The sequence below is a fragment of the Coenobita brevimanus genome, chromosome 26, assembly GCF_032717465.1.
Source record: "Coenobita brevimanus isolate Jiangsu-jjx chromosome 26, ASM3271746v2, whole genome shotgun sequence".
Classification (NCBI taxonomy): domain Eukaryota; kingdom Metazoa; phylum Arthropoda; class Malacostraca; order Decapoda; family Coenobitidae; genus Coenobita; species Coenobita brevimanus.
The window spans coordinates 37,264,992-37,284,370 of NC_136979.1; the positions used below are offsets into that span (position 1 = coordinate 37,264,992).

The window sequence follows — 19,379 nt, forward strand, 5'->3', positions numbered from 1 at the left end:
TTATTGGAGAAACTTGAAACAGTTTAAAAAAAAACTTTTAAAAATTATTATATGAATGTTCTAATGCTTCATTTCTTGCAGGAGAATGTAATTTAAGCCAGTATAGCTTTTATCCACAATGAACAATAACAGACCACAACCACACACCTCTACAAGAGAGAGGAAGCGGAGGAATGATGCTCCACATGGTAGGCCTAGAAAGGCAATCCCTAGGCAACGGCATTCGCAGTACTCGAGGGAAGACATAACCACAGCACTTGAGGACATAAGAACGTAATAGGGGTACCTGCATGTTACGTGTAATCTCTTCACACAGCTGCATATAATTCATACATATTTATAATTTATACATACCAGTACTGTATCGGGCCTATAGGTTTATGTATCCTTGTGCACAATTCTTTTTTCAGCAATGGTCTGTCCATTCGGGCTGCAGGAAGGAAATACAACATACCTGAGGCCACGCTTAGGCACAAATTGACAGCCTACCATGGTTTAGGTACAAAGCCTGGCCCTAAGCCCTTGCTTACTGATGCAGAAGAACAAATTCTTGTGAATTACATCCGTGACGCTTGTAAGCGTGCACACCCTGTTACTAAAAGCAATGTAATTTCTGCAGTAGGAGCAGTCCTGCAAGAGGAACAAGACCATAATTATCCCCGCAAAAGGCCACCTTCATTGCATGGTAATACACCAAAACAGAAGTGGTGGACTCTGTTCACAAAAAGACATCCTGATCTGTTATTTATGACACTGAGGTCCTGACTTCTGCAAGGAAAAATGTTAGTGTCCGCATCGTAAAAGACTGGTTTCACGGTGCCCATGATTATATAATTGAAACTGATACAATGGATGCACTTCAGGACCCATCATGTAACTTTAATATTGATGAGACTGGGTTCTGCCTCTCACCAGTACAAGGTAAAGTACTCGCACCAAAAGGAGAAAAACACGGCTCTGAAGAGACGTCTGTTCATGATAAGCAGAACATAGGCTATGTGCTGATGGATCACTGCCTCCACCTATGATCATATACCCGAGAAAAAGAATTCAACCTAGGATAGCTGAAAGATTTCCTTCACAGTATGAATCCACAGTGGGTAAGAGTGAGAAAGGATATATAACATATGAAACATTATATGAATATATGTGCAACAGCTTCAATGATTGGCTAACTCAACAGAATGTAACAAGACCTGTGATAGCATGGACTGAGTGGCACGAAACCAGGAATAATTTTTTCCTGGCTAAAACCCTAAATGATTTAAACATAATTCTGTTTGGACTGCCTCCAAATACCACACACTTTTTGCAGCCATTAGATGTTAGTGTGATTGGTCCCTTTAAGGAGAAGAGTGATGATTTCTATATTACTCCAGACACGGAGGAGCTGTCATACCCTGTACTGAGAGAAGTGGTTGTTGTTCTGGTATCCCCAGAACATGTATGCCAGAACAGGACACATGGATTCAAGTTTTCCAAGAATGTTAAAATAGCACTGAAAGTACAGTATATTTTAATAAATAACCTTGCCTTGTTATGATGTAGTTAGCCTATAAGTATTGTACTGTACTGTACCCTAATGGAAGGTTAAGTTTTTATAACGTTAGTGTTTACTGATTTGATTTACTGATTTGTAGCTTTTGTTCTGGCTACCAAAGCATGTATGAAGCTTTTGTTCCTATGCCATATGCCAGTGCTAAGGTGAAATAAAATTAAACGTTTTGGTTACGAATGATGACGTGTTCTTTACAAGAGAACTCGACAAGTTGGACTAAAGTTTATTAAAAAACACTCATAATACCCTTCTACATAACATACTATAAGGTAAGTTAATTATCTTTGTTCATTTCTGAGATAGAGGGTACTGCGTCCAAATAAGATCTCCTGCGTCAAGAATAGGAATTTTGGGAAAATTGGGACGCACTAACATTGAACTCACATTTAAGGAAAACCACAAAAGATAATCAATCTTGCTTCTAACACAATAATGAACAAGGTTTTGGAAGTACAAAGAGCATTGAAAGAATTACGTGAGTCCACTCGTGTCTTTATGGTTGTGCGCAGAATGGAAAAAACACACTTTTTGCGAGTCCCAGTTGGCAATCTTACCCTAGTACAGTGCTGGCTTTAATTTGTTCCTTGTTAGTTCATATTGGTTAGATGACATGTACAGGTTTTAGTCACAAACAGCCTGTTAAACACTTTGTATTTCATTTGTACAGCTCTTATTAATGGTGTCTGATATAGCCTACTTAGCCTGCAGGGGGAAGAGTAACCAATGGTTATCACTCTCCCCTTTCAAGGAGAAGGTCCAGTCCTGCTGTAGGTATTAAATGTTGTTTGAAATGGACACAAAGACTATGCTGTTGTGGTACATATTGCAAGTACAGTACTGGTACAGTACTAAGCTCATTTTGCGGTTACAGGCAATGGTATCGGCAGTGGTAAAATCATCCAGAGATTCCCTGAGCATGACTGGCCTGACACCCCTTTCATCGATGGACTTGAGTTGGTCAGTAGCACTGCCTGTGAAATGTCATAAATCTTGAGAAGATATTTTTGATTTACCCTCATGTTGTCCTGTTAAGTCATTCTGTAGAAGTCTTTGTAATACTGTACTTTATACTGTATCATAGATTAGGCTGATCTTGTGCCTATGAAAGTATGAGACCTTTACATATCTGTTGGCATGCACTGTTAGTATGGCAACAGTAGTAGCTAGCTATGGATGCTACATAAATCTTTAATACCTGTAATATATTTCTTCTTACACTAGTTCTGTACAGTACAAGGAATGCATGGTTATTAAGTACTATATAATGTAACAGACAGGTGCCATTTTATTCTTAATGTTTGTATTAATATACCTGTCCTGTGTTGTTACTCAGTAAGGATTGATTTTGTTGTTAAGATGCTGTAAGAGATGCTGCCCAAAAGTTCCTGAAGTTTGACCAAAAAAGGAAAAAGCTTACAGTATGTTAAAGTCCTAATCACCATCATCCCCTTCAAAGTACAGTACTGTACATTCCTTGGGCATGTAGACATATCGAACCTGGTGCATCTCCCATGATCAGAATGTGTTCTGGAAGTCCTTGAGCATCATTTTTTTTTTTTTACCCAACTCTGTCCATAGGCTTCACAGCCCACTCCCAAGGCCCAGTAGTCCTCATACATACCATACACCTCATCACTTTACCACCAACACCCACCGTCCATATTGAATACATGCTAGGGCTGTCTCATACAGGACTGGTGTATTGGTATTAGCGGCGGTATTTTTACATGTTGGCGGGTCTTCTGGTGGATCGGTAAAGTCTGATTTTATGAAATTCAAATCCTTAAACTGTTCCCTGTCCCAGCGGGGATTTGAACCTGGGTCTGGTAAGACTGCAGGCCACCTCTCTACCAATTGAGTCACCGCCTTCCCCAGGACCTTCTGCAATTTTCTCCTGGATCTCCTAAGTGGTGTCAAGTCTTAGTCCTTCCAGCTGTATTTTCATTTTCAGAAGGAGGATAAAATCACAGGGCACCAAATCTGGCAATTACGGGAGGTTGGGGACAACTGGTATGTTTTTTATGCCAAAAACTGCTGAACAACAAGGGCCTATGTGTGTGAGTGCATTGTTATGTGGAGCATTCATTTGTTTGTGCGTCACTTAACCATTTTCGTGCGCCACTTGTCTTGACTGTTTTTGCCTCATGTCAACAGACAAAATGTATTGGCAAGTTCGATACGATAGGCTAACAATGTCACAAACATTGTGGATTGTCCTTCTGCGATCTTCAAGGATGATTGCATGAACTGTGGTCATATTGTCAGGACCTGAACTCATGGAAAGGCTACCAGAACATGCATTGTCATTTGTTGATGTTCATCCGTTATTAAAACACTTAAACCAGTCACAAGTTTGTGTAACTGCCCAAGCATTGTCACCAGATGCTTGGTTTAACATTTTGTGAGTTTTTGCCATGTTCTTCCCAAGTTTCACACAAAACTTGATGCACACACGTTGCTCTTCACATCCTCCATTTTTGGGATTATGAGATTTGCAGGTACCTGTAACCCAAACACAACGATAAAAAACACACACATATAGCGAACACATCCACCCTGCACGATGCCACTTGACACACTAACAAACAAAAGGTGCGTGCACTGCTACCCACCATCCGCAGACCTCTGGGGGAGGCGTTGGCTCAATTGGTAGAGAGGTGGTCTGCAGTCCTAATGGACCCAGGTTCGAATCCCCGCTGGGGCATGGAACAGTTTAAGGATTTGAATTTCATAAAATAAGACTTTACTGATCTACCAGAAAACCCACCGACATGTCATAAAAATACCCCCGCTAATACCAATACACCAGTCCTGTATGAGACAGCCCTAGCATGTATTCAATATGGACGGTGGGTGTTAGTGTCAAAGTGGTGACATGTAGAGGTGCATGGTATGTAGGAGGACTACTGGGCCTTGGAAGCAGGCTGTGAAGTCTATGCCCAGAGTCAGACACACACACACACACACACACACACACACACACACACACACACACACGAACAGCCGGAGAGAGCGGACGTCCCAGGCATCGCTCCTAACCTTGAGTAGTTTCAGGAATTTTGTCTGTCCTGTCTCCTAGGGTCTTTCTTTAAATTTAAAATAATGAAAGTTAGTAGACTACCAAAAATGTAAAGATTTGTTGGCAATAGTATACATGAATGTTTGTGGCTTATTCGGTAACAGCTGTTTAAGTACTTTACATTAAACATGGCCGAAAATGTAAACAATGAGGGAATGGAATTTCAAGGATTTGATGCTAATACTAATGTCATGGACCTGGTGAAAACATTAATTATGAGGATTAGTGAACTCGAAAAAAAAGTAGAGAATCTAGTGATAAAAGATGTGTCAGGAAATACGGAAACCACCATACAGAGTCTAATCCAGTCCAACGAAACAGCCAATGAAGAGATTAGGAATTTGAAGAGGGAAAATGTTGAACTGAGGAGGAAACTTGAAGAGAGTACTAATAAAACGGAGAAGGTGAGTAATGTATTAGAAGAACATAAGGCAAAGTGGGCACACGTAGAAGAAGAACAGAAAGAAGTGGTCAGCTTAAGAGAGATCATCCAGGAAGAAAGGGAAATGAACAAGAAAGAAATGGAAGAAAATGTAGTTAAAATACTGAAAAAAAAAGAGAAAATAGTGAGAGAAACTGCAGAAAGGAACAGATGTGTGGTAGTATTTGGAAACAGGGAAGAGGAAGAAAAGGTTAGGTTCACAAGACTCGAGAGAGACACGAACATGGTGAGAGGAATATTAGGCAAGATTGACCCCGAAGGAGACAAGTGGGTAAAAGAAATTGAGGAAGTAAGGAGGATAGGGCCTTATAAGAAAGGAGAAACAAGACCAATGAGAGTCAAGTTTACATCAGAAAGTGTAATAAATGAGATACTTAAAGTGACCTGGAAATTAAGCAAAGAGGTGGGGATGGAAACTATTATGATAAGAAAAGATCTGAATGAAGAAGAAAGAGAAGTTTTAAAATCATTAAAGGAAGAAGTAAAGGAAAAAAATGATAAGAGGACAGAGGAAGAACGTAATACTTTTTTTTGGAGAGTATTGGATATGAAAGTAAGGAAATGGTATTTAACCCCTAAAACGCGGATCGTCACATTTGCGACGGTCGGCCCAAAGGGCAGAACGGCGGGTCGTCGCGTTTGCGATTTGAGTTAATTTTGAATAACCGCGGGCAAGCAGGCTCCAGCTGGTATTGTCTATCAGTCCCGCCACCCGTGAGCTACTTTTAGCACACTTGACCTTTGTACTACTGACCTCGGTTGTTGCCAAGTCTCATTTTTTTTACCCACGGACGCACCGATGCGCGGCCCTCCCTCGTCGTGCGATATGGCAACGCGCGGACGGCTGATACGTGTCAATCTGCGCCGTCATCTTGCAAGCACTTTTTGCTATTGGGAAACGCTTGTTTCCCCAGTTGTCACACTGTCATTTTTTTGCGCGGTTTGCCCCAGAATAGCATCAGTCCACGCAAATCTGCCACGGTGACACCATGTCAAGCTCGAGCTCTTCTAGTTCCGTGCCTTCTAGCCCTCCGAAAAAGGGTTTTGTTACCTCAACCCCCTTCAAAACTTTACCAGTGACTACCAAGGGGCTAAGTGACTCTGCAATAGCCTCAAAACTGTTGAAAGCCTCTATGGACTATGGCAGTGACGTGGGTGTTTGGTCTAGCCTGGCTGAATCCGAGACACAATTGAGTGCTGATTCAGGCCCTGAAGTGATTATTTCTGTGCCGGAGGAGACTGTGACTGTGCCCAGCACCTCAACAGGGAAGGCCCCGGTGAAAAGGGGCCTCGAATATGGAAAGGGGGAAAAAAGGAAGAGGAGCGGAGACCCCAGTGCACCGCCATTGTCCCCTACGCCACGTCACGCCACCGCAAGCCCGCCACGTACTCCCAGCCCTGTTCTCTCGTCCTCCTCGTCTGCTGTCCTGTCTCCTGAGTCATCAGAGTCTCCTTCACCACCGAGAAAGGGAAGTAAACGAGCAATTTTACGTATGAGAGGTTATCGTAGGCCTAGTGTTCGTGTAAGTAAAGTTAAGTCCCCTAGGCTAACTCGCGCTAGGCAACTCAGGAGTCACGCCACCGCGGGTGACCTTGACCCAAGTGATAATGTCCCTCCCACCACCACCACCACCACCACCACCACAACACCAACACGGCCTGGGATAGCCTCTCCCTTACCTACTATTGCCCAGCCTGCCTCACCCACTCCCACATGACCTGCCTCACCCCCCGCCGCCCCAAGCACCTCCCAGCCTAGGCAGGGAACTTTAGGTGCTTTCGTGTGGTCAGAGGGATCAGATTTTGTGCCTGAAGATCTGCCCTTTGACGACAGTGAGTGTGGACTTCAGACTGACTTCCCTGTGGACGACGATGGTGAATGCGTTGACTACCTGTTGGCCTTCCTTGACGACGAGGTTATGGAGCACATCTGTACCGAGACAAACAGGTACGAGGGGCAATGTGCGCCAGTTCGCGAAGGAGAAGGTGAGGCTGCGACGCCATCCACGTCGCGAATGGCATCATGGGTGCCTCTTACGATCCGCGAGCTTTTTGTATTTATTGGATTGATGTTGCTAATGCCGCACAACTGGAAACATAAGTTAGAAGAGTACTGGGGTTCCGACGAGCTGTGCCCAACACCCATATTCAATAAATACATGAGCCGCGATCGTTTTAGGCAGCTGATGACTTATCTTCACTTCGCGAATAATGATGAGCCTTCCCAAACTGACCCATTATGGAAAGTGAGGGGAATCCTGAACATGATCAAAGATAAGTTTACGAGGTTCTTGCGCCCGTTCAAGAAAGTCGTGATTGACGAGTCTTTGGTATTGTTCAGGGGCCGTCTTCGGTTCGTCCAGTACATTCCAAGCAAATGCCACCGCTTTGGAATCAAGTTTTTCGTGCTGTGCGACTGCAAGACAGGGTTCATCCTTGACTTCGTCATCTACACCGCCAGCAATGTCGATTTGGATAAGACTGACCCCCTTGGATTCTCTGGTTCTGTGGTGAAAGTGCTTTTGGAAAAGTACTTTGGCAAGAATCATGTCCTGTATACGGACAATTACTATACAGCTCCAAAACTCGCCAAGTACCTTTCTGAACACGGCATCGGCTCCTGTGGCACTGTCAGAAGTAAAAGGGCACATTACCCTGCCTTCCCCGAGGCTGAAAAGTCAAAGCGGGGAGACGTGCACCTGAAGAAATCTGACAAGATGCTTGCGATCAGGTGGCATGATAAGAGAGTCGTGAACATGCTCACCACAGTACACAAGGGTGAAATGCTGGCAACAGGGAAGGTCGACAGAAGGACTGGCGAGCCTGTGATGAAGCCTGATGCTGTCATTGACTATAACGTCAATATGCGGCTGGTGGACAAGTCGGATATGATGATTGGAGAGATTGACTGTCTGAGGAAAAATCGTCGTTGGTACAGGAAGGTGTTCTTGCACTTGATTGACATGTGCATGTTGAACGCCTTCATCCTGTATAAAATCAAGAACAGGAAGCCAGCCAACTACTCTCTCAGACGATTCTCCAAGACTTGTGTCTACCAGCTGCTTCAGCGTTACGGCCAGGTGCTTTCTACAGGTCCCAAACGCCACCCTCACACACCTCCAGACCGCCTACAGTGTATGGCCTACCTTCAGCGACACCGCCTGGAGCCACTGCCAGCCACTGCAAAGAGGGGGAAAGCACTGAGGAGGTGTCATGTGTGCAGCCACACTACCAGGCAGGAAAGAACTTTTAGGCGCACCTCCTTGCAGTGCAAAGAGTGCAAAGTTCCCCTCTGTGCTTACCCGTGTTTTTTCGACTACCACAGCCTAAGTAGATTTTGAAAATAAGGGTAAAAATATTGGGAAAAATACTGAGAGTGACAGTGATAATATTGTTTAGTTTTCTTTTACGTGCTGACAGTGACAGCCTGATGAGTGTAAATTAGTGTATGTACTTGTAAAAGCACTGACAGTTACAGTGTTTTTTGTTGTAAATAATTGTACATAGTAATAATATAAGTATTGCGAGTGACAGTCACTCCAGTGTAAAAAGATGAAAGCATATTTTCCTATTCTATGTTCTGAAAGTGAAAGTTTTTTGTGTATAAAATATTATTTTTATAACACTGGACAGTGACACTGATGAATAAGGCAAAAAAAAAAACAGATACAGTGAAAGTGAGCGATAGAAATGAAGTGCGAGTGGCCGACAGGAGCGAGAATAAAGTGCCTGCCGTAAGGCTGAATAAACTCGCGCCGCGGTGGTCTTCCTCAGTCCCAATCCACAATACTGGCAGTGACATTGATTTTTATGGCTGTAATAGTGACAGGCAAACATTTGCGAAGTCCTATGATGGAAAAAAAAGGAGTATACATGTTTTTTGCCGAGAAAAGGCAAATGTGACAATATTGACGGGAAGATCGCCACCGCGCTGCATGTCGGCCGTGCGCTCCGTCCATTTTAGCCTTATTTTCAGTTCTTATTTACAAATACGGATTCCAAACAACCTGTACGTTGTTGTATAAAGTGTACTGTGACAGATTGAGGCTGTGGTAGAAAGAAAACCGGGTTTCTGGAGGTGTGAGAGTGAAGACTTTGTTACCCAACTTTGCAAGTCTTCACAAGTCCTTTGGTAGTCAACGAAGGCTCAACATGTGGCTCAGGAGATAGCTGAATGTAAGTAATATATGCCATAAAAATTTTAATGCTCTAGGGTTAATCTATGATTTTTGGCAAATATTTTTCCACAGGTACTCAGACCCCGCTACAACCCCGCCACAGCGGGGGGATCGCCCGTACACAGCCACGTTTTAGGGGTTAAGGAAATAGAAGTGAAGGAAACTAGGGGGGATGGTTGTGAAAGATCAGAAGTTGAGGAAGTGGTATGGACAGAGAGTAGGAGAGAAGAGGGTATTAATAATGTCAAAAATAATTTGAAGGTGATATATACTAATGTTGATGGTTTCATATCGACAAGGATCGAAATTAATGATTTCTTGAGAGAACATGAACCTGATGTCATGTGCTTTGTAGAGACCAAATTAAGAGAAGATATTGATGTTCATTTGGGAGATGGTAAATACAAACTGTGGAGAAAAGACAGAAAAGAAAAAAAGGGAGGAGGAGTGATGATAGCAGTGAAGAACAACATAAATGTAGATACTGTGGAAATGGGAGAAGGCAGGGCTGAAGTGATATATATGAAATTAGAAACTGGAGAGAATGTTAAGAGAGATATGGCGGTAGTGTATGTTCCCTCAAAGACGAGAGCATGGAAGGATGACGAATACCATGAGATGTTGTCAGATATGGCTAGCTATTTGCAAAAAATAATTGAGAAAAGCAATAATATAATTTTGGTGGGTGACTTTAATTGTAAAGAGGTGAACTGGGAGGAATGGTACTCGGGAGACGGCGAGGATTCGTGGGGCACTATGTTATTAAATATAATAATGAATAATGTGATGACGCAGTGGGTCAAAGAAGAGACACGGTTTCGAGGTGAGGACACACCAGCAAGGTTAGATTTACTGTTCACCAAAGAACCCGATGTAATAGAATCATTGGAATATCTCTGTCCTTTGGGAAAAAGTGATCACGTGGTCATTGAGTTCCAGATGTTAATAGGAAACGTCGAGCCAAGAGACAAGCTTCATAGACAGGGAAGATACAACTTTGGCAAAGCAAATTTTACAGGATTGAGAAACTTTTTTGAAAATGCGGATTGGAGAAAATTCAGAGAAACAAGAGAGATACAGAGGAAGTGGGATATCTTTCTAGACCTCTATAATTTGGGAGTGGAAAAATTTGTACCAAGAGTAAGAGGGAAAGAAAACAGGAAAAAGGAGTGGTTTAATAGAAGGTGTATGATAGCCAAAAAAGAGAGAGATAAGGCGTGGAACAATTGGAGAAAGAGAGGTAACGACAGAACAAAGGAAGAATATAAAAGAACAAGAAACGAATACACAAGAATACGTAGGGAAGAAGAAAGGAATTTTGAAAAAGGTATAATTGACAAATACAAGGATGAACCCAAACTGTTTTATAGATTTGTTAATGGCAAACTGAAACAAAAGGAAGGAATCACCAAGCTGAAAGTAGATGGAGAGGTCTTTAAGGATGCGGCAATGCAAGCAGAAATAATGAACAAACGTTTCCAGTCAGTTTTCACTAAAGAAAAGGAGCTTGTGGAAGGGGAGGGAGTGATTAGAAATGTTCCGGTGATGAAAGATATAAAAGTGGAGGTGCAGGAAGTGTATAAATTACTGGAAACTCAAGATGTAAGGAAAGCCCCAGGACCTGATGGAATTTCTAATTGGGTACTGAAGGAATGCAGAGAACAACTGGCGGATAAAATTCACAGCTTAATTGTATGCTCACTGGAAGAGGGGAAAGTGCCAAAAGAATGGAAGAGGGCAAATGTGGTACCAATTTACAAGGGAGGAAACAGGGAAGAACCCCTGAATTATAGACCAGTGTCTCTAACCAGCATGGTCGCAAAATTGTGTGAGAGAATCCTGAAAGACAGATGGATAAAATATCTGGAAGAGATGAATATTTTGGCTGAATGTCAGTTTGGATTCAGAAGTGGAAGGTCATGTGTTTCAAACTTGTTGAGCTTTTACTCAAGAGCGATTGATGTGGTACAGGAGAGAGATGGTTGGGTGGATTGTGTGTACTTAGACTTAGAGAAGGCCTTTGACAAGGTACCTCATGAGAGACTAATGTGGAAACTAGAATATATAGGAGGACTAAAGGGGAAACTTCTGGAATGGATGAGAGACTTTTTGAGAGACAGACAAATGAGGACAGTAATAAAGGAAAAGATGTCTGGATGGAGGGAAGTAACAAGTGGAGTCCCTCAAGGCTCAGTGTTAGCTCCAGTAATGTTCCTGATTTACGTAAATGATATGGTAGATGGAGTGAACAGTTATGTGAGTCTGTTTGCTGATGATGTAAAGATCTTGAGGAAGATAGAGGTTGAGGAGGATTGTAAAATACTGCAGGAGGATTTGGATAGGATACACAATTGGAGCCGGACGTGGGAAATGAAATTTAATGTAAAGAAATGTAAAATATTGGAAATGGGTAAAAGTACCAGGAGACCATCACTGAATTATTTTTTGGGTAATGAATTAATCACAAAAAGGAGAAAAGAGAAAGATTTGGGAGTGCTGGTCCAAGATAGTTTGTCACCAGAAAAGCACATTAACAAGATAGTTGGAGAGACTTATAAGCTCTTGACTAACATAAGAGTAGCATTTCATTATATGGATGAGGAAATGATGAAAAAATTGATAGTGGCCATGATCCGCCCCAGGTTAGAATATGCAGCGGTAGTGTGGTGCCCACAAAAAAAGAAAGATATAAACAAGATTGAGAGAATACAAAGAACAGCAACCAAGATGGTCCCCAGTCTGACAGACCTGTCATACAGAGAGAGGCTGGAAAAACTGGATTTGCCTTCGTTAGAGGAAAGGAGAAAGAGGGGAGACATGATTGCAGTGTTCAGGACCATGGTGGGAGTAGATAAAATTGACAAAGAAGATCTGTTTGTATGGGATAAGAGAGCAACAAGAGGACATGGAATGAAATTGAAAAAGTCAAGCTGCTTGAAGGATATCAAGAAATATAGCTTTCCTTACAGAAGTATAGACTTATGGAATAGCCTGGACAAAGAGATCGTCCAGTCAAAAAACTTAAACGAATTTAAAGTTAAATTCGACTTATTGAGAAACAGCGACGGAAACCCACGAGCATAGTACATTCCGTGTATATCACAATTAGGTATATTCTTAAATATTTGGAACGACTTAGACAAAGAGGTGGTGCATGAGAAAAACATTCATGTGTGTAAAGGTAGACTTGATAAATGTGGATATGGAGACAGGACAACACGAGCATTGCTCAATTCCTGTATACTACAAATAGGTAAATACAAATAGGTAAATACACACGCACACGCACACCACACACACACACACACACACATACATACAAAAAAAATGGCTTCCGCCCTGCTTTCAAATTTCGGGAACTTTTGGTTAGCACCTTTTATATAAATTTCTGTCAGTCAGTGAGTTACTTAATATTCTTTTTCCCACTTAACAGTTTTGTCAGCCCCAGGGTTGGGCATTGTCAACAGCCCGTCAGGAGCCCCAGTACTTTGTGTCGGTGCTGACAGATATTGATGCCAACCGCCACTACTGTGCTGTCCTCTGCTTCAACGAAGCTGTCTCTATCACACCAAGCAAGCCCACTGATGAAGTTAGTTGGAAGACTAGGATTGTTAGCCACTTTAATCCAGTGATGTATTTTACAATTTTATTCTTGAAATCTCTGTGTGTGGTAATCATAGAGGCATTTATCTTCTTTCTGTAGTAGGGAAAGTTATTTGGAAGGATACTTATTAACAGAGTTAGGGAAATAACAGAGCAATCAGTAGAAGATCAGGGAGGTTTCAAGAAGGGAAGAGGTGTATATCTGATATTCATGCTAAGGTGTTCAGTGGAAAAGTTTGTAGAGAAGGGAAATAATTTCCATGCTGCCTTCATGGATTTGGAGAAAGCATATGACAGAGTGGATAGGCAAGGAACATGGAAAATATTAAAAATACTGGTATGTGGAGTAAATGGGAAGCTATTGAATGCCATGAAGAGTATGTATGGGGTTGCTAGGGCTGCAGTTCATGTGGATGGTGAACTGAGTGAATTTTTCAATCTGAAACAAGGATGTGTCATATCTCCAAGGTTGTATATGAATGGAGTTATAAAAGAGATGCAAGGTAGGGCAGTGGATGTTGGAGTGGCCCTAATGAGTGAGGGCAGCATTTGGAAACTTCCTTTTCTGTTTGCAGATGATACTGTATTGTTATGTGAAGACGAAGGGAAACTGCAAGGCTTGGTGAATGAGTTTGGAAGAATATTTAAGGAACAGAGTCTAAAAGTGAATTTAGGGAAGGGTAAAGTTGTGGTCTTCGAGAGAAATGAAGTCACTGAATGCACCGTGAGGCTGGATAGTGAGGAAATGGAAAATGTGAGTGCATTTAAGTACTTGGATAGTGTGATGAATAAGGATGGAAGTTTAGAGGATGAAGTGCTTGAAAGGGTACATCAGGGAAGAAAGGTTGCTGGTTTATTGGAAGCAGTGATAATATATAGGGAAGTGAGCATGGAAGTAAAAAAAGTCATTGCATGACAGTTGTGATACCCACTCTAGCATATGGGGGCAAAGCTTGTACCTTGTTGAAAGTACACAAGTCAAGAGTGAGAGAAGTGGCAATGAGTTATCTGAGAGGAGCATGTGGAGTTACAGTATATGGAGAGACAGACTGACAAATGAAGGAGCATTGTGGTGTTAATGTGGATGTGACAGAAAGTGTTAGGAGAAATACAAGGAGAAATACATTGAGATGGTTTGGCCATGTGGAGAGGATATAGAGTGAAAGATTGAGTAGGCGAATATGTGTGAGTGAGGTGGAAGGGGGGGGGGGAGACTGAGGATGAGGAGGGATGGGTTGGAGAGGTATATGAGAAGAGGGATATAAGTTGGGGAGAGGGCAGCAAAATGACAGGGGACAGGGTGTCATGAAGGCAGCTTGCTCAGGAGTAAGGTGTCTGACTAATGAGATACCAGTAGGTATTTGTGGATGAATACTGCATATTCACTTTAGGACACTTTTTTAAATGGAAGGGGTTGCCTGTTACGTTATTGAAAACTTTAGCCAAGCATGTGTATATAATCTCTCTCTCTCTCTCTCTCTCTCTCTCTCTCTCTCTTTTAAACATTCCTGGCAGCTAGCAGCAATACGTGTACAAAGTAACAAAGTACTATGTAGCTGTGGACCTCTTGGACATTTTTTTTTTTTTTTTTTTTTTTTTTTTTACTGTCTTTGTTGTCACCAGTCCTTACCTAGGACCTTGGGTTGAATGTTGAATTTTCCTTCTTGGCCAGCTACTGTCCAGGGCTGTTGAGTCCAACCTACCCAGGGGAATAGATTGTAAATGGGTAAATGGTACAGTAGCCCAAAGAAGTGCTGGCAGAGTTTCAGATTGCTTTGGTCACTCTGTGCTGCCATACGTTCAATGAAAACTTAGTGAATATAAAGTAAAAATTCTGTGCCTTCATCACGTCATGTCAAATAAAATATGTACAATAAACCCTCGATGTAGCGAACTCCGGTATTGCGAATTTTGGATAAAACGAATGGCCAAATCGCGACCAAACTTCCCCTGGATTTTGCGAACAAAGTTCACTAAATGAGGGGGAAGTTCAGGAATCAGCCCATGGTGACAACATCATCCCTTTCTGGCACAGTAAGTGTACTTCAACAACATTCCTTCCAAGCACAGTAAGCGTACTGTAACAGTACTACATTACAGTACATTGTATTCTTATTATAGGTACAGTATTTTATTTATATGTAGTGGAAAAGTTTCTAGAGAAGGGAAAGAAGTTGTATGCGGCTTTCATGGATTTGGAGAAAGCATATGACAGGGTGGATAGACAAGGATTGTGGAAAGTGTTAAGAATATATGGAGTAGATGGGAAGTTGTTGATTGCTGTGAAGAGTATGTACGATGGTGCGAAGGCTGCAGTGCGTGTGGATGATGAACTAAGTGAATTTTTCTCTTTGAAAGTTGGTTTGAAACAGGGATGTGTCATGTCTCCATGGTTGTTCAATCTGTACATGGATGGGGTAATAAAAGAGGTACATGGTAGGGTAGTGGATGTTGGAGTGGCCCTGGTGAGAGAGGATAGTGTTTGGAAACTCCCTGTACTGTTGTTTGCAGATGATACTGTGTTGTTGAGTGAAGATGAAGGGGAGCTGCAAGGCTTGGTGGATGAGTTTGAGAGAGTGTGTAAGAAACGGAACCTAAAGGTGAATGTAGGGAAGAGTAAAGTGATGGTCTTTGAGAGAGGTGAAGTTAGTGAATGTACAGCGAGGTTAGATGGTGAGGAATTGGAAAATGTGAGTACGTTTAAGTATTTGGGTAGTGTGATGAGTAAGGATGGAGGTTTGGAGGGTGAAGTGCTTGAAAGGGTACAGCAGGGAAGAAAGGTTGCTGGTTCCTTGAAAGCAGTGATAAGAAACAGGGAAGTGAGCATGGAAGTGAAAAAGTTACTACATGACAGTATTGTGATACCAACTGTAACGTACGGAAGTGAAGCTTAGACATTGTTGGAAGGACACAAGTCAAGAGTGAGAGCAGTGGAAATGAGTTATTTAAGAGGAGCCTGTGGAGTCACGTGGAGAGACAGGCTGATGAATGAGGATATAAAGGAGCATTGTGGTGTGGATGTGGATGTGATAGGAAGCGTTATGAGGAACACACTGAGGTGGTTTGGCCATGTGGAGAGGATGGAGGGTGAAAGACTGACGAAGAGAGTGTATGTGAGTGAGGTGGAGGGGGGAAGAGGGAGGGGGAGGCTGAGGATGAGATGGAGGGATGGGGTGGAGAGGTATATGAGAGAGGGGGGTGTGAGTTAGGAGCAGGGCAGTGAAATGGCGGGGGACAGGGCGACTTGGAGGCGATTTGTTTGTGGCCACCCCAAACGGGATTGAGGTGTCTGGCAATAGATAGATAGATAGACTTCATACAGTATTGTATTTACATGTACAACTTCATTAACCATTGAATTATCCATGTAAAACTTCATAGAGTTAGGTTAGGTTAGGTTTGAGCACGTAGGACCGAATGACTCCCCTTGTATAGGAAACTGAGTTCGATAATCCCTCGGAAATACTGACCCCTTGTAAATATCGAACATCTGGGTATAGCGACCCACTCCTCCCCCCAATTAGTTTGTTATATAGAGGGTTTACTGTATTTTATCATGCTGAGAATTATGTAAAATTAATAACATGGGGCACTGATATATTAGAAGATAACACTTAGGTACGTTTCCTGATTTGAATCAACATGTAATGTATTATTCCGCGCACGGCGTGCGGTATAACTTGGTGGTACTGATGTATTTGCTTCCCAGGATTTCAAATACAAACGCTTCAGTTTTGAAGAGCAGTTAAGGAAAATTCTTGTGACTGCAATACACTACCCTATTTTCAGATGTTATGGTGTTGATATGTCAGCATGGATGCCACAACAGTGAAATTATTCTTAGCAGTGATACCCTACTTGTGGTAGCAGCAAGACCATTCTGCCTTTTATTCCCTGTTCTCCCCTCACTTATGATAATGATAACTACAAGTATACCTCAATATATGATATCCCTAGATGTGATACCCCAGCTTATCGATGGGGGTAGAAATACCACCATACCCTGCCTAATGATGGCCAAACCCCGGTTTAATGATGGGTTTTGATTTTTTAAAACCAATTTTGATGATATTTTAGACCAAAATTGTGTGTTTAGGCTAATTTATAAACTGTTTTAGACTTAAATTAATGTGTTTTAGCCATATGTGGGGTAAACATTGTCATTTTGGGGTACAGTTTACTAAGCTTGATTTTTTTCCAGACATACTTGACGATTTTCATGTGTTATTTGTTGGTTTTAGTGAGTTATTTACAGGTGTTAGTCTTAGGTTAACTTCTTTTGCAGCTGTTGGGCCATTTAGTTTGGCTTTAAACTTGTTTTTGGGCTCATTTGGGTGGGTTTTGGACTTGGTTGGGGGGGAAACCCAAGGCTGAAAAACGAATCCCAGTACGTTACATGTTAAATATACCCCGATATATGATACCCTGCCTAACGATGGGTTTTTACATAACCAATTACATCGTTAAACTGGGGTATACCAGTACTTTATCCCCAGTTGATGCTAAATTATTTTCAGTTTTAAGAAGGTATGGCAGACTTTACCCTTTTCTCTTACACTAGGCAATAAAGAGGACCCAAACGTGAGTTGTTAAGTTCTTGCAGTGCAAGAGCACAAACATTTTGCTCTGTCTTTTCATCTGTAATATCTTTCTTTTTAACTCGTTAACTGCTGTATACAGCCTTGGCTGTTCCGAATGTAACTGCTCAATACAGCCCTGGCTGTGCAGGTGAATTTCGAATATAGTATCATGGTTACCAAGGCCGACCCATGCAAGCATGTTTGAGCCTTCAAAACCGAAACTGAAAAAGAATAAGAAAATGAAAACCATACATTCCAATAGGGAATCAGACACTTCGATGTTCATCCATGGCTTTACCAAGGTAAATATTGAGCTAATATTTCGTTATTATATACTTTGGCATGTGTTCTCTCAGTTCCTAAGACAAAATTTGGCCTTTGTGAAATTTCATTTTTACCCCTATGTCTGCACACCAGGGACACCTCCAAAAAACTGCCATGCACAGTTAACGGGTTATATAAACTGCTGATCTTCTTAACTGGAAATGCTGATTTTGACATTTTGAACTCAATGATTTGTTTATGAGCATGCCAGTTGTTTATGATCTGAGGATACTAGGCTATGACACAGTCTGTATTCTCCAAGGAGCTCCAACTCTCGGCAAAGTTTCGAGGTACTCTCTTTATACTGTATTTCATTCATTGATAGTCTTCTGGCTTGTTAAATCTTCCAGAGATTTTTCTCAATGGACCACTGGCCAAATGCAGTTTAATAACTGCACGTCTTTGAGTAAAAATTGTCGCCATTCGTGCACGTTGATCAAACCATTTAAAATATCGGTAGCCCACTATAGTCGCAGCACACAACTCTGAGGTTGTCATTATCGTACCCAGGCAACTTACCATTCAAAAGTTCATCCGATGTCGTATCATGTTATACAGGTAACTCGCACGGAACACGAGGGTTTCGTTCCTACCGTGCCGTGTTAGGTGCGAAATCGCGTATATTTAAACTACTCCGTATTTTGCTCCCTAGACCCCCCAAATGTGTTATTTTGCTGTTATCTGTCACTAGAAAGCACTTTAAGTAGTTAGAAGGTTTATTTAATGTTATAACTCACAAATACAGTACTCCATAGCAAAACTTCAACACACAAATACTGTACGTAAACACAAGGAAACATTCCGACGCCGATCATAGGTAATAAATTAGGTTAACTGGTACCAGTGCTTTAACTTACAAGTACATACCAGAACAGTACATATTTAACTTAGAAATGCATTACTGTGATATCGAATGATTTCAGTACATAATCTGTTAGGAATGGCTGAAAAAAAAAAAAAATGTTATGAATACATTTTCACCTTTTTGATATATATTTATGGTAGTTTCGAGTTATTTTTTACGTTATCGTTGTGCCCATGCTTGGAAAAGGGAGCGAAAGAGTTGAATTTTCAGTCCTAAATGAGAAAACTGCACGTCCTCCAAGGCTAGACTCTGCCACGTGAGAATAAAGTGGAGGGTCAGTCCGATTAGCAATAAGGAAGTTGTGTCACAACTTCCAGCTCCCACACCACGAGAATGGCTAGAAATAGAATCGTAATGCAGTTTCAGAACTAACAATAAGTCTAATTATTACGAATACAGATACAAAGCAGAAATAAATACGTTTACAGACGGGGAAAACGTACTTCTTCCGTCATAACATGTTCATCTTTCTCAATCATTTTACGTTCATCTTTATCATTTTACCTTGTTATTTTCGCAATATATATTGCTGTCTCGTAAACAGGGTGGTTGTTTATGTTTTGCAAGAGAGGAAAAAGGTTGTATTTTCTGTCTGGGTCGAGATAATGGGTGTAACTATGTGTGGTTAGGCATGGCGAAAAAATCGTACATCCACTCATCACGATAGCCGGTGGTCAACTGACAGATGATACATGAGACGGTGAAGTCAAGGTCATGTCCCAGATTTTCGTTCACTTCCCGAAAGTTTTC

At 41.7% G+C, this 19,379-nt stretch overlaps 1 protein-coding gene across 1 annotated transcript in view; it reads left to right on the top strand.

Annotated features, from left to right (window-relative positions):
- The window catches only part of Sbf (SET domain binding factor), a 219,984-nt gene that overhangs the window by 20,418 nt on the left and 180,187 nt on the right, over nt 1-19,379 (top strand). Inside the window, exons 2-3 of the mRNA XM_080268179.1 lie at nt 2,430-2,515; nt 12,691-12,846. Of these exons, the coding sequence (XP_080124305.1) occupies nt 2,430-2,515; nt 12,691-12,846 (242 nt within the window). The remainder of the gene's footprint in view (nt 1-2,429; nt 2,516-12,690; nt 12,847-19,379) is intronic.